Raw genomic sequence first — 11,964 nt, forward strand, 5'->3', positions numbered from 1 at the left:
CACACACACACACACACACACACACACACACACACACACACACACCAAAGGGCTCAACAAAACATGCGCAGCAAGATAAGGGCCATAGAATGACAAATAAGTATTTATCAACCCCAAAGCACGTATAATCCTTCACATTTCTGTCCCCATCCACATCCTCGCCTCGCTGTTCCCTTCACCCCCCCATCCCCTCCTCTTTTTTGTCCTTTTTTTCTCTCCATAGTGGGGCCTATCTGTGAGACACAACGATTAATCTGAGAAAGCTGCTTTTAGTGGTGGCGAAGGGTGGGGGTGGGGGCGTTGATTGGGAAGATCTCACTGGGAATTGTATGTTTGTGTGTGCGTGTGCGTGTGTGTGTGTGTGTGTGTGTGTGTGTGAGTGAGAGAAAATTTCACAGGGAGAAAGCGGTAACATCCAGGGAAAATGAGGAGGAGGAAAAAATCCTAGTGGAATTTTCTCTGATACACGCACTCATTTCCAAAAAGATCTTTCCAGTCATCTCCACACGCGCGCACACACGCGCGCGCGCACACACACACACGCGCACACGCACACACACACACACACACACACACACACACACGCACACACACACACACACGCACACACACACAGTAACTCCCCAGCTCTAGATGTTATGCTAAATTCCAAAACTGGCAAATCTGGCAGATTATCAGGGGTTCAGTTTGTCTCTGATATGGAACGGAGGACGGACTCTGTATGTGTGTGTTCATGTTCACGAGAACACAAAGCATGTTTCTGTGTGTGTTTAACATCCCCAGTGAGAGTTGTGCGCGCTCCAGCTTACCCTTACGTGTGCATCTAGTTTTCCATTAAGATAAACTGTGCCGTACATCCACCGTCATGCTGCTCAGCCTCAGTCCATCGTCTCCATCGTCTCCGTTTTGACCTTGAGGTCACGTCTTCGGTCTCTTTTTGAGCTGGTGTGAATTTTCATTTTGAAAAAAAGTGTATTTATGCCTGTGATGTAATGATGTAAACGTGTCTCTGAGTCATGGCGACACTTTCTGTAAAATATGAATCACAATATGAAAAGCTACGAGGGTTTCAAGGCCCTGACAAACAAACCGGGGCGCTCCAAACACTACACGGTCTTGAGTTGGTCCTACGGACTTCCTATTCCATCTGCAAAAATGGCGGATCTGTTGTTGCTCTATTGTTGAGCTTGGTGTTTAAATTGCTTTCAAACTGCCATTTTTCTTTTCCCTCGGTTGTTTTCCCGTTAGCACACGTGAGGCTCTGCGCTGCACCGACCGGTACGTTGCAGAGTCGTTTCTCTCCCGTTCTCGTCTTTCGTCAGCCGGCGTATGGAGGAGCGAGGAGGCCTCGCTGTCTGTGCTGTGGGAGGCGGCTGTGTTTCTGCTCTATTATTGGGTGGGGGGGCAAGTGGAAAGCACTCCGCTCATGTAGCCCATTATTTCTCTCATCATGTGTTCTCACTTTTTCTCCCTATCTCTCCCTCTCGCCCTCTCCCTGCAGAACCACACACTGAGTCAGCACGCGCAGTGAGACCGAGGCTCGGCAGGATCTCGCAGCTCAGCCGGGGCCCCCGACCCAGAGCCGGCGGGGGACCCCCATCTCCACATCACAGCCAATCAAAGTGTCATTTGCTACTCACATGTAAAACTCTAACGATCGCGCCACTGGGCGCGGCTATTAGGAGCAGCGGGGGAAAGGAATATTAATGGGATATGCTATTAAATAAAGAAAGGAAAAAGTGGGTGAGGAAAGCAGTGAGCGTTAGCTGAAGGAAAGAGAACCAAGGTATTGTACGTGCAGTATTTTTTATTGTCCCGCCAAAACCCCCACCAGCTTCTTCGTCCGCCCCGTCTCCCCCCTCCCACCAATCACTCCCCAGGTCATGCAATTTATTTTATTTTTTAATGAATAGAAAAGGAAAAAAGCAAGAAAACAGCCTTTGTTTTGGGATTTTTTTGTTTTGCTTTTTCATAGACTGTACTTTCTCGTCCCCTCGGTCACTTATTGTATTCGTTTTCTTTGATTTTTCCTTTTCCATATGCGCTTCTTTGCTTTTGTTTTCATTTTTGTACCTTTCATTTCTTGCAGTAAGTAGGTACTTGTGCTGTGTTGTGATTGTTTGCCAGTCGTAATATTCCTAAACCGCTACCTAAAACGATCCTTTTTATGATTATTGTTATATATATTTTTCCTTTTTGTAATTACTATGAAAACAAAAAGACATGAAAACAAAAATAAAGTGCAGAAAACCATACAGATGTTTCTTTTTTTGGATTGGGTTTTCCAGTCTCTATGGGGCCTATAATGGTTATTGTAAAAAAATAAATATCATCGATTTCAATGCGTCTGGTCAACGACTGCTTTTTGAATGTGAATTAACCAGATTGCAATAATCTAGTACAGAAAAAAGATGAAAGGAATAAATAAATGACAAATAAAGAATTGCTGTGTGATGTGATTTATGAGTTTGCTTGGGTGCTGTGTTTGCTGATATTGCGACACAGAGAGTGACCAAGAACTGCGCTGGAAACGATGCAGCCATTCGGCTCGGCGCACAAAGACAAGCGACTACGGCATAATCTGGCCTTTATCATTATGCTCAGGCACAAGGTGATAGCTGGACTGATCACACCTGGAAACAATCCTCTGTGAATAGATCTGTTTGAAAAAAGGCACAGTGGACCATCTGTGTCGAGTTTCATCTAAGGTCACGCACACAAGAACGAGGTTTATGATGACCACACTTATCAACAGCAGCAGTGCGCATTGTAAGATAATTAGCCTGACACGGCTGAGAATCATACACGTCTCACTGGTGATGACCAGGTACAGATATTGTGGTTTGGTGTGCGTGTCTCGAGCATGCAGTGCGTGTGGGCTGAAAGAATGGGACAACGAGGCCGAAGGCTCCGTTCAAAAAGGGCCGTGGAGCCGTTCACTCTGCACCTCGTACCGGCTGCACTGACAGTTTAACACAGCTGCTTTCATCAAGCTTTTCCTCTGCTGACCCACAGTGACTTTTTACAATGGAATTGATGTGTGTTGAAATCATGTAGCACTGTGCAAAAGTCTTGAGTTGCCCCTCATTTCTTTATATTTGTACTGAAACATGGGGAAGCACACATGTAAATATACTCTATGTTTGGGATCATTGTTGTGCTAAAATATTTAGATTCTTTCCACATGGTGTTGCATGATGGATCAAAATCTGGCTGCACTTTTCTGCATTGATCATTCAAACAACTTCCCCAACATCAGCCCCAAACCACGCCCGATCCTCCACTGACACCCACAGTTATAGTTCTCTGATGATCCCCTCCCTCCAATATTTTGAACACAGATGAATTACTCCATAGGATCTGTAGCCACCGAGTTTCAGCCTGGCTCTTGTGTAATTTGGCACACCTCAGCCTTTGTGTGCTCCTTCCTTATGGATGGCTTCTTCACAGCCACCCTCCCACTGAGACCATTTCTGATGAAGAGGAGATGGATCAGCTGAAGGGCCAGATGCGTCTCTGAATCCATGTCAGGTCTTTGCTGAATTTTCTCTCATGACTTCCAGATATTGTTCACCTGGCGCAAATATTCTCTTAGACATGCCACTTCTTCTTTTTCCTCCAACTGTCCAGGTCGTTCATATTTTCTGAAGGGCAAACTGCACATCACGCTGAGATATAGCAGGTGTTTAGCTAACAGTTCTTTGGGAATCACCTTGTTGGTGCAACACTTCTATTTTATGCCTGTCAGTCTGTTGTCTTTTGCATCTTTTCAGATTTTTCCATGTGTTTTTGCACCAGGGCACTAGAAACAACGTGCCTAATGTTGTTATGTGAAGACACAACACTGGTTCATCCTTTCAATTAACTGCCTTTTTATGCTCTAAACAAACAAAAATCCAGCACGAGGACTGAATATGAGTGAAAAAGCAGCTGATGTCTAGAACTTCGAAAGACTTTCAAAAAGAACTATTAGCAGACTTTAATTTGAAAAGGTACGGCTGTTTGGATGCAAAATATAAAGGAGTGAGAGGTTCATCATTTTTTCACTTCTAGTTGATATTAGTAATGCAGTAACGTTTCATAAACTTTGCACAGTTTTGTTTCCTTCTTAGAATAACTGCACTTGAAGCCAGCATTAAAAATGTCTCCAGCAATAATCCAATGGGTGACAAGCAAGGGCGTAGATTTGGCACGGACGGAAGGGACGTGTCCCCACCAATAATTTGATCTCTTTGAGTAAAGAAAATCAAACCCGATAGAAAAAAAAACGATCTGTCAGCGTCGCATTCACCCAGCGGAGCAGAAAGAGTTAAATTACGTGCTCTACTGGAGTCCTAGTCATGTGACAAATATGGCCAATGTGATTGGCTGAGCCTTTCAGGGAGCTCTGTTTAGTTTCAGTAGCGGCAAACCTGCGCTGCGAGGAGGAGGAGAGGAGGACGGCAGCAAAGAGGAAGAAGCTGGATATAAGAAAGTGTTTTTCAAGGAAACCTGTCAGTCACTTAAAGCCAAGCTCACTCATAAATGTGTCACAATAACGTTCCAGGCTGTGCCAGGCTTTGGCCCACATCAGTCTGAAACTGTATGTAACCATGAACGTGTTTGGGAAACTACCTGCACAGCAGGCAGCACTGTTGGTTCTCTCAGTCTCAGAGCAGCGTTTCTCATTTTGATTGAAGCTGTCAGAGAAAACAGCAGCCTCGAGCAGCCCGGATATTAGTTTACAGAGGCTGTTAGAATTATATGTCTAACGTTAACATGTTGCTGACACGATAATTTCATCCTAATGGCTCTGACGTATTCATAGGGTTAATGTTTGAGACAAAATATCATGAGGTCGTCAGGATTTTGCAAATATTCCACCTTGTAGTGCAGTTTGCACAGTTTTAAAATGCACTCAGCCTACAAACATTACTGACGAGTCAAGATCTGCACAAAGTGACAGAAACACTGAAGCAGCTCCACATTTTATTCTTATTGTCATGTATGTCCTGTTTGTCAGGTGACAGGCAGCTCTGCCATGCTGTAGCTCACAGGTGACTGGCTGATGATTTGGTGCTATAGATTAACTAGTATTTATTATCATGACAGTGGTTAGGCTGCTGATGTAAAATGATTCATTAGTGTATATTTGACAAAGAATCTGAATTGACATGTCTCACTTTTTATATGGCACGAATCAATGTGTTATTTTATCAGGTGTTCCTAAAAAGAATATCGATCTGTCAGACAATATTGTGCCCGATTACTGTTCATCAAGTCTGTGACCAGAGAAGGCAGTAATGTTTCGTCATCTCGTTTATGTCCTTTTTTAAAATTACACGGTTCAGTATTAACCTGAATTTGTGGATACAGCGATGAACTGTGACCCTACAGAACTGCACCCATTCTTAGAGCAGTGTAGTCTGAGGGACTGGAGATCACACTCACTCATCCTGGTTCCTGAACTGTTTGGCCTTGTGCAGCCTTGAACACTTTCAGTTTTACTTCTAAAAGACTCACTGGGATGTGGTTTGTATGCCCACATGTATGTTATCCTTTTGTCAGCTAACCAAACTAACTGCACACAGCCTTTTTTTACCATTACCACAGACATTAACTAACTAATGGGAGAATTCCATTGCAGCACAGATGGTGGGAGACGAGTACATGCCAACGGGAAAGGCTTTTAAAAACTTTGGTTTTTTTAATTAAAGTGAATAGAAATAATATGAAACAACTAATAAGTAACAAGAGGCGTTTTGAGATAGCTGCACACACGCGCACGTTTCCACTCTTTTTTCATAAGAAAAACAAACAAACAAACAAACAAACAAACAAACATATATTTCTATATCTGTCCTATTATTCGTCCTCCAGCTCCTGAATGTCTGGCTGACTGTTACCTTAAAACTACCGTATTTGTTCCTGCACTAGGGCAGGCCACCCGTCCATCACAGGGCTAACACAGAGACACAGACAATCATTTACACCCAGTTTATAAATGACCCGAGGCGCACATGTTAAGACTGCGGGATGAAGCCAACACATCCACAGATGCTGACACCGGACCCTTACAACCACTGCGCCATCATTAGTGCTACAACACCAGTTAAAACAATTAGAAACGTGTGTATGGATATTTAAAGATACATGATCTACACCTGCAGGTACTCGGATCGTACTTTCACTTTGTGACGTCGCTGCCAAACGCAGACGGTCCCTAACGCTGACGACAGCTCGGTGAACTCTGAGGACCTGTTTTTTTCAGCGGAGGCACAAATAAAGTTTGTTTAGCAGAACACTTGGAACTAAACCGCGGTACATTTAACCGTCCGGTTGTCGTTTGGTGCACATTCACAGCAGTGGCGGGTACAGCCCCGTGAAATAGGTCCGTGTGAGTATTTCCGGGTGGCACGAGGCTGCTCCGGTAACATCCCAGCTAGCATCAATTGGTTGAGCCTACCTCCTCCGCTCGGTCGCCGCGACAGCCGGAGGCCGTGACACTATCGCCCGGGACAGCTCCACGGTGGATGTCTTGTAGCTGAAAGCCCAAAGCGGGGAGAGTCATGGCGGCGTCGCTACTCTCCGAGACCGACATCAGGCACCGGTCCATGGCGGAGGAGGATCCGAACGGCAACGAGCATGGGGCGGCTGCACGCAGCGCGGCGCCTCGCTGGGGACCGCAGCACGCCGGGGCCCGACAGCTAGCACGGCTGTACTCGCCAGGTAAAAGCGTCGTTATCGTCCTCGGTGGTGTTAGTGCTGGTGTGACTTACTGTCTGTGTGCATCAGCGGAGGCCTAACAGCCCACAGTGCGACATCAGAGCTGACAGACGCGGGGATGATGATGATGGTGGTGAGGGTCTATTTTGATGGCAGTCCCGTTAACAAACTTAACAGCGATATGTAATTAACGACTAATTACTACAAAGACTGTGCAGCAGACAGTGAATTATTATTATTATTATTGCATAAACGTACTGTGAAGGCCTAATGTCTAAAGGTGGGGGGGCACAAGTTTCAGCTGACTGACCCCCCCACCATGCTCGCATGGTTGAAGTACCTCTGTCTCAGGCCTCTGTTAAGCTCGTGCACACGTTGTTCCGCTCAGACATTTATGCATGTTAACAAACCTCAGACTTTTTCTTACTGAAGGCCCACTCAGGGAGTATGTTCCTATCCATGCTTTCAAAGTGAAATGTCCTGCACGGATAGGTGGGTGTCAGTGACCGACCTCCCGTCTGTCTCACATCATTTCTTGCCCCATGATTACAAGCTTGTACATGTAAGTGAAGAGTGATCAAACAATCCCAATTTCCCAGCTCTAGGGCAATTCTGGTAGTTTTAGGACAATCAGTCACCATTTAGGCTTCCCACAACTAAACGAACATGATCGAATGACGTGTGCCAATGAAAGCTTAAAGTTTCCTGGATGGCGACTAGATAAGACAGATACACAACAGAGCATCGAAACAAAAATCACAGCTAAAGGAGAAGAACTTGGAACTCGAAGCAGATCGCCATCCGTTGTTTGGAAATACTTTGGATTTATGGGAAGTGACCAACCAAGATGAAATAATGTGCAAAGATTGCTGTGGGTCTGCAAAGCAACACGACTAAGTTACACACCACTGACTGCAGTACAACAAATGCATTAAAGCCAAGAAAAACACTGCGGCGGTTGCTAATGTGAAAAGTCTAACAGCAGCCAGTGCAGCTCGTCAGCCCGTCCATCCAGCTCACACAGATGCACTGAAATCACCAAAGCAGCTGCATTCCCTCTGGCCAACGATAAGTGTCCAGCAAACACGGTGAGGGATGAAGACTTCTGGAAAATGGACACAGGAGTGGGGATACTTCACTGTACACAAAACACTGGGAAAAAGAGAAGGCCGTCAAACGTTCCTACTTGGTCACATGCATCATGCAGGTACAATGAGTGGGGTGCAAAACTTTATCTCCTGCTTTTAGTAGATGGATGAATTCATTATTTGTAGAGCACTGATTTATTTTACTGCAGAGATCTGTGCATCAGCAGGTGTGTCCCACTACATGGAAAACGTAGGGCTATGTTTGTGTGACAGCAAAACAGTTTTGTCACTAAAATCAGGGGATTGTGATGAAAAAACATATTATCAACATTACACATTGTGCAGCCCGAGTGGTGATGCAGGCCTTCAAACCCATTCTGTGTTTTTCTGTTTTGCTAAAGGTGAAAAATATTTTAGAAGAAGGGACGAGCTGACACCTGGATGGACGCGCTAAAAGGCGTAACCATCGTCAACACGGCGTCATGTTTTGGCCTGAATCAAAGGGGACTTATCTTATACTTAATCATTTAATTCACTTCAGCACTTTTGCTCCTTTACCCTCCCTTTAAGCAAACGTGTTTCTAATAGGCGTCATGTTTAAACAGGAGGGCGATGAAGCCGCTGTACTCACAGCTCTTTCTCCAACTCGTCTAAAGTACTTGTGTTAAAAGGGCTCCAGAAACCTTACAGTCAGCTATCAGGGCGGAGTAAGGGAGGGCGATGTAGCCTTTCAAGAACATTTGTGATAATGATTTGTGATGATATAGAAAAAGCCACTGAACGGGTGCAGCCTTTATCAGGGTACGTAAACGATAGGCGTTCTTCATCCTCCTTTTTCGATGAACTCCTGTCATGGCAATAGGAGTAACACAGCATAGGTCGAACAGAAGCAGCCCAGGTAGTGCTGTCCCTAAAACCTGTCAATAAACCATGTAGAAGAATTGCTTAACACATTAATTTTACAGTGACTAAAGTAACTTGGCCTTTTAAAGCCCTGCTTTTCAATCATATAACTGCATCAGTCGCTCCACAGTTTGCTCTTCCTGTCACATGGAGTACAGCTGAGCACTGCTTCAGTTACACATGGCCTGTAACTGGAGCAAAAGTACTGGGCTCTGTTATTGAAGTAGCTCCCTTACTACGTATGAAATCTTCATCAGAGGCTGAGGCCATGCAGGGCTCGTCTCCTTGCTGTGGAAACAGGAAAGCATGGCGATGGTATAGCAATGACATCGTGATATGTTTTTGTACCATGTGAATATGTATGCCCGTGTGCTGTGGACAGTGTGATACGGCACAGTCGTGGGGACGAAGCCCTTCCTGCCTGTGATGGCATGCCACACATGGTAAGCTCCACACCTCACCACCCGTTGATTCACTTTAGTTTAATTTACAGTCACTACTTTAAAATATTCTACTTATTGTTCAATATTGTTTCTTTATTAAATGTATTTATTTTTCCATCACACCTTCCAGTGTTTATATGGCGTGCACACAAATTAACCTTGCAAGGTCAAAGTTCTGTTTTATGTTATATTAATACATCTTTCTTTGTTTGAGTTACCTGGGGGTTGGCTTCTCCTGTCTGGCAAAAGGTGTGGCAAAGGGCTGCGAGACCTGAAGTACCACTGACAGCCTAATTGGATTGCACCACATGCTTCATTGCCTGGGGGGTGTTTCATGTTTGTTTCATTGTGTTGTATTAGTTGGTTATATGGCAGCCCTTGTTTTCCCCCGTGTGTGTCATTTGGTTTGGCTAAACCAGTATTTAAGTTCCCCCGTGTGTCATTTCAGGAGGTCAGTTTATCATATGTTTGTTTGAGGTTTTGTTAATTATTATCTTGAGTTTAGTCTATTGAGTTGACCTCTTTTATTGGTCTGCCTGTTTGAGTTTTGGCTTTGTTAAATATGTTTTCATATTTTTGGGTCAATAAAACCCCTTTTTGAATTAAAACCACCTGTGTCCTTTATGCTTTACTGCTTTGTCCCTGACGCTGCCACAGGATTGAGTAGTTTTTACAGTCTAGTGAAGTTGTTGCCTTCAGATGTTCAGTTCAAAATCGATGTGTGACAGAGTCTGCAGGAGTAATCCTCCAGTCTAGTCCTCGGCCCAGAGTGTGGCTGGCTTTCTTTGTTGCCCGCTAGTTTAACCTCCTCAGACCTGAATGCTTCCACAGCAGCATTTTTAATTTCTCTTTGATATTTGGGCTGATTGGGACCTGATGAATGTAAAAACAAAGAATTACCAGATTTTTTTTATTTTTTTTACCTGATTTTTGTTTCTAATAAAAATGAGATCCACATATGAGGATATTCGTTTAAAATTTCGATAGAACAGTAGCACTATAATGTCCTCCTAAGTGGATATCAGGCCCTTGTAGAGCAAAATTGACTATTTTGGTCTAAATTACCCAAATTGTGATGTCCACATATGTGGACGCAGGTCCTAGGAGGTTAAATTCACCTTATGTCTTCCAGGACGGGTAAGTCTGATTAGGCACCTGGAAAGAAAACTGCCTGGCAGGATAAAACCAAGGAGCAGTCTGAACCCTGTGGGAGAAACTCCCAGTACCGCTGTTGGGACAGGCAACACCTCCATCACAACAAGGTGTAGCTCCTGTGACATCAGCTCTTGTATGATGTGGTTTTCCTGAATATTTTCCATCCATCCATCCATTTTCATCCGCTTTGTCCGGGGCCGGGTCGCAGGGGCAGCAGCCTAAGCAAAGAGGCCCAGACCTCCCTCTCCCCAGCCACCTCCTCCTGCATTTGTTTCTTTCATTAAAAAAAACATCAGTCAATACGTAGCTCATTATAGGTAAATGTGTCTTATGGAAATAATTAAATCCAGGTTTTCACAGTGGGATGTTGAGCCTCCTCAACACTTCCACATTTTGCAGTTTATTGATTGGTGAAATAGATGGCAACAATTTAAGGCACAAGATAAATTGAGCTATTTCATCAGCGGACATGCGTTGCTTTTGGCACGAGGGTGGGCACGCTGGGGCTCAGACCTAAGCAAAGACAACCTGTGTTACCAGTTGTGCATCAAGCTGGCTTGTGCCACTTTTTGCCTGACCATCTGCCCTGCGTCTCACTTCACTGAGCATTTTAATTGCCTCTGGTCGAGCTAAGCTGGCAACTTGTTGACAATTTCTAAAAAAAGGAATGATGATCAGAGGAAAAAAAGGTTTGCACCGCTATCTCCACATGTGACATACCTGGTGACGTAAATTTGGTTCATATTTGCAATCCTGTCGTGTTTGTGCCCCAGAGCAACTCGCTGAAAAGGCTCCTCAAGATTTATTAAAACGTTCATTTTCATTTAAAATCAGCCATCACCCCTGACTTTACTGGAACCTGGGGACACCAGGCGTCCTATTTTTAGTCACTGTGAGTAAGAGTCACCTTCCCCATTAGTGGAATTGGATCTGTTATTCAATGCAATTACATTAGTGAGATAACGTCTCAGCTCTGATATTTGGGTTTTTCTTTCCTGCTGTTGCCAGGCAACACAAACATTACACATTAATGTAACCAGATGGGTTTACCTGCACACAGCCACTCACAGACGAGAGATTATTTAAGTTATTTAGGAAAGAAATGGATGGTGTAAGGTACGAGAGATGTTTGACCAGAGTTGGGTTTTTGTTTGTGTGGATGTGTGATTCAGAAATCACAGCTCCAATGGACGAGCAACAACTGACATGATTGTGTGACTGCCATGTTTACTAACATGTGATCGCTAGCATACTGTGTGTAAACGGAACATCACACACAGGCTGTTAAATAATCGCATGTATAATATTCTGATCAGAAGACATCTTAATGGCTAAATGCAGCTAAATGAGCATTCTTATTATTGGCTGCATCCAGATCTGGACTGGGACAAAAGAAACAGGCATGTTTGGTCCAGGCAGCCCACTGTGATTGGTGGTGATATATCTATAGATATCTATAGATATAGATATCTATATCTATAGATATCTATATCTATAGATATCTATATCTATAGATATCTATATCTATCTATAGATATCTATATCTATCTATAGATATCTATATCTATCTATATCTATAGATATGATAAGATAACCTTTATTAGTCCCACACGTGGGAAATTTGTTTTGTCACAGCAGGAAGTGGACAGTGCAAAAGTTATGAGGCAAAA

The 11,964-nt window shown here is 44.0% G+C and overlaps 2 protein-coding genes across 6 annotated transcripts in view; both read left to right on the plus strand.

Moving 5' to 3' along the window:
- Positions 1-2,225, plus strand: part of znf423 (zinc finger protein 423) — a 129,272-nt gene extending 127,047 nt beyond the window's left edge. For all 5 annotated transcript variants that reach the window (XM_005752831.1, XM_005752832.1, XM_005752833.1 and 2 more), the window contains one exon: positions 1,502-2,225. In XM_005752831.1, the coding sequence (XP_005752888.1) occupies positions 1,502-1,531 (30 nt within the window). In that variant the 3' untranslated portion in view covers positions 1,532-2,225. The remainder of the gene's footprint in view (positions 1-1,501) is intronic.
- Positions 2,226-6,172: 3,947 nt separating this feature from the next.
- LOC102207126 (transmembrane protein 189) overlaps positions 6,173-11,964 on the plus strand; it is a gene marked incomplete at its 3' end in the record, with an annotated part of 35,576 nt that continues 29,784 nt past the window's right edge. Inside the window, exon 1 of the mRNA XM_005752836.1 lies at positions 6,173-6,708. Coding sequence (XP_005752893.1) covers positions 6,549-6,708 — 160 coding nt within the window. The remainder of the gene's footprint in view (positions 6,709-11,964) is intronic.

Source organism: Pundamilia nyererei, unplaced genomic scaffold (genome assembly GCF_000239375.1).
Source record: "Pundamilia nyererei isolate P.nyererei 1_Seehausen unplaced genomic scaffold, PunNye1.0 scaffold00384, whole genome shotgun sequence".
Lineage (NCBI taxonomy): Eukaryota > Metazoa > Chordata > Actinopteri > Cichliformes > Cichlidae > Pundamilia > Pundamilia nyererei.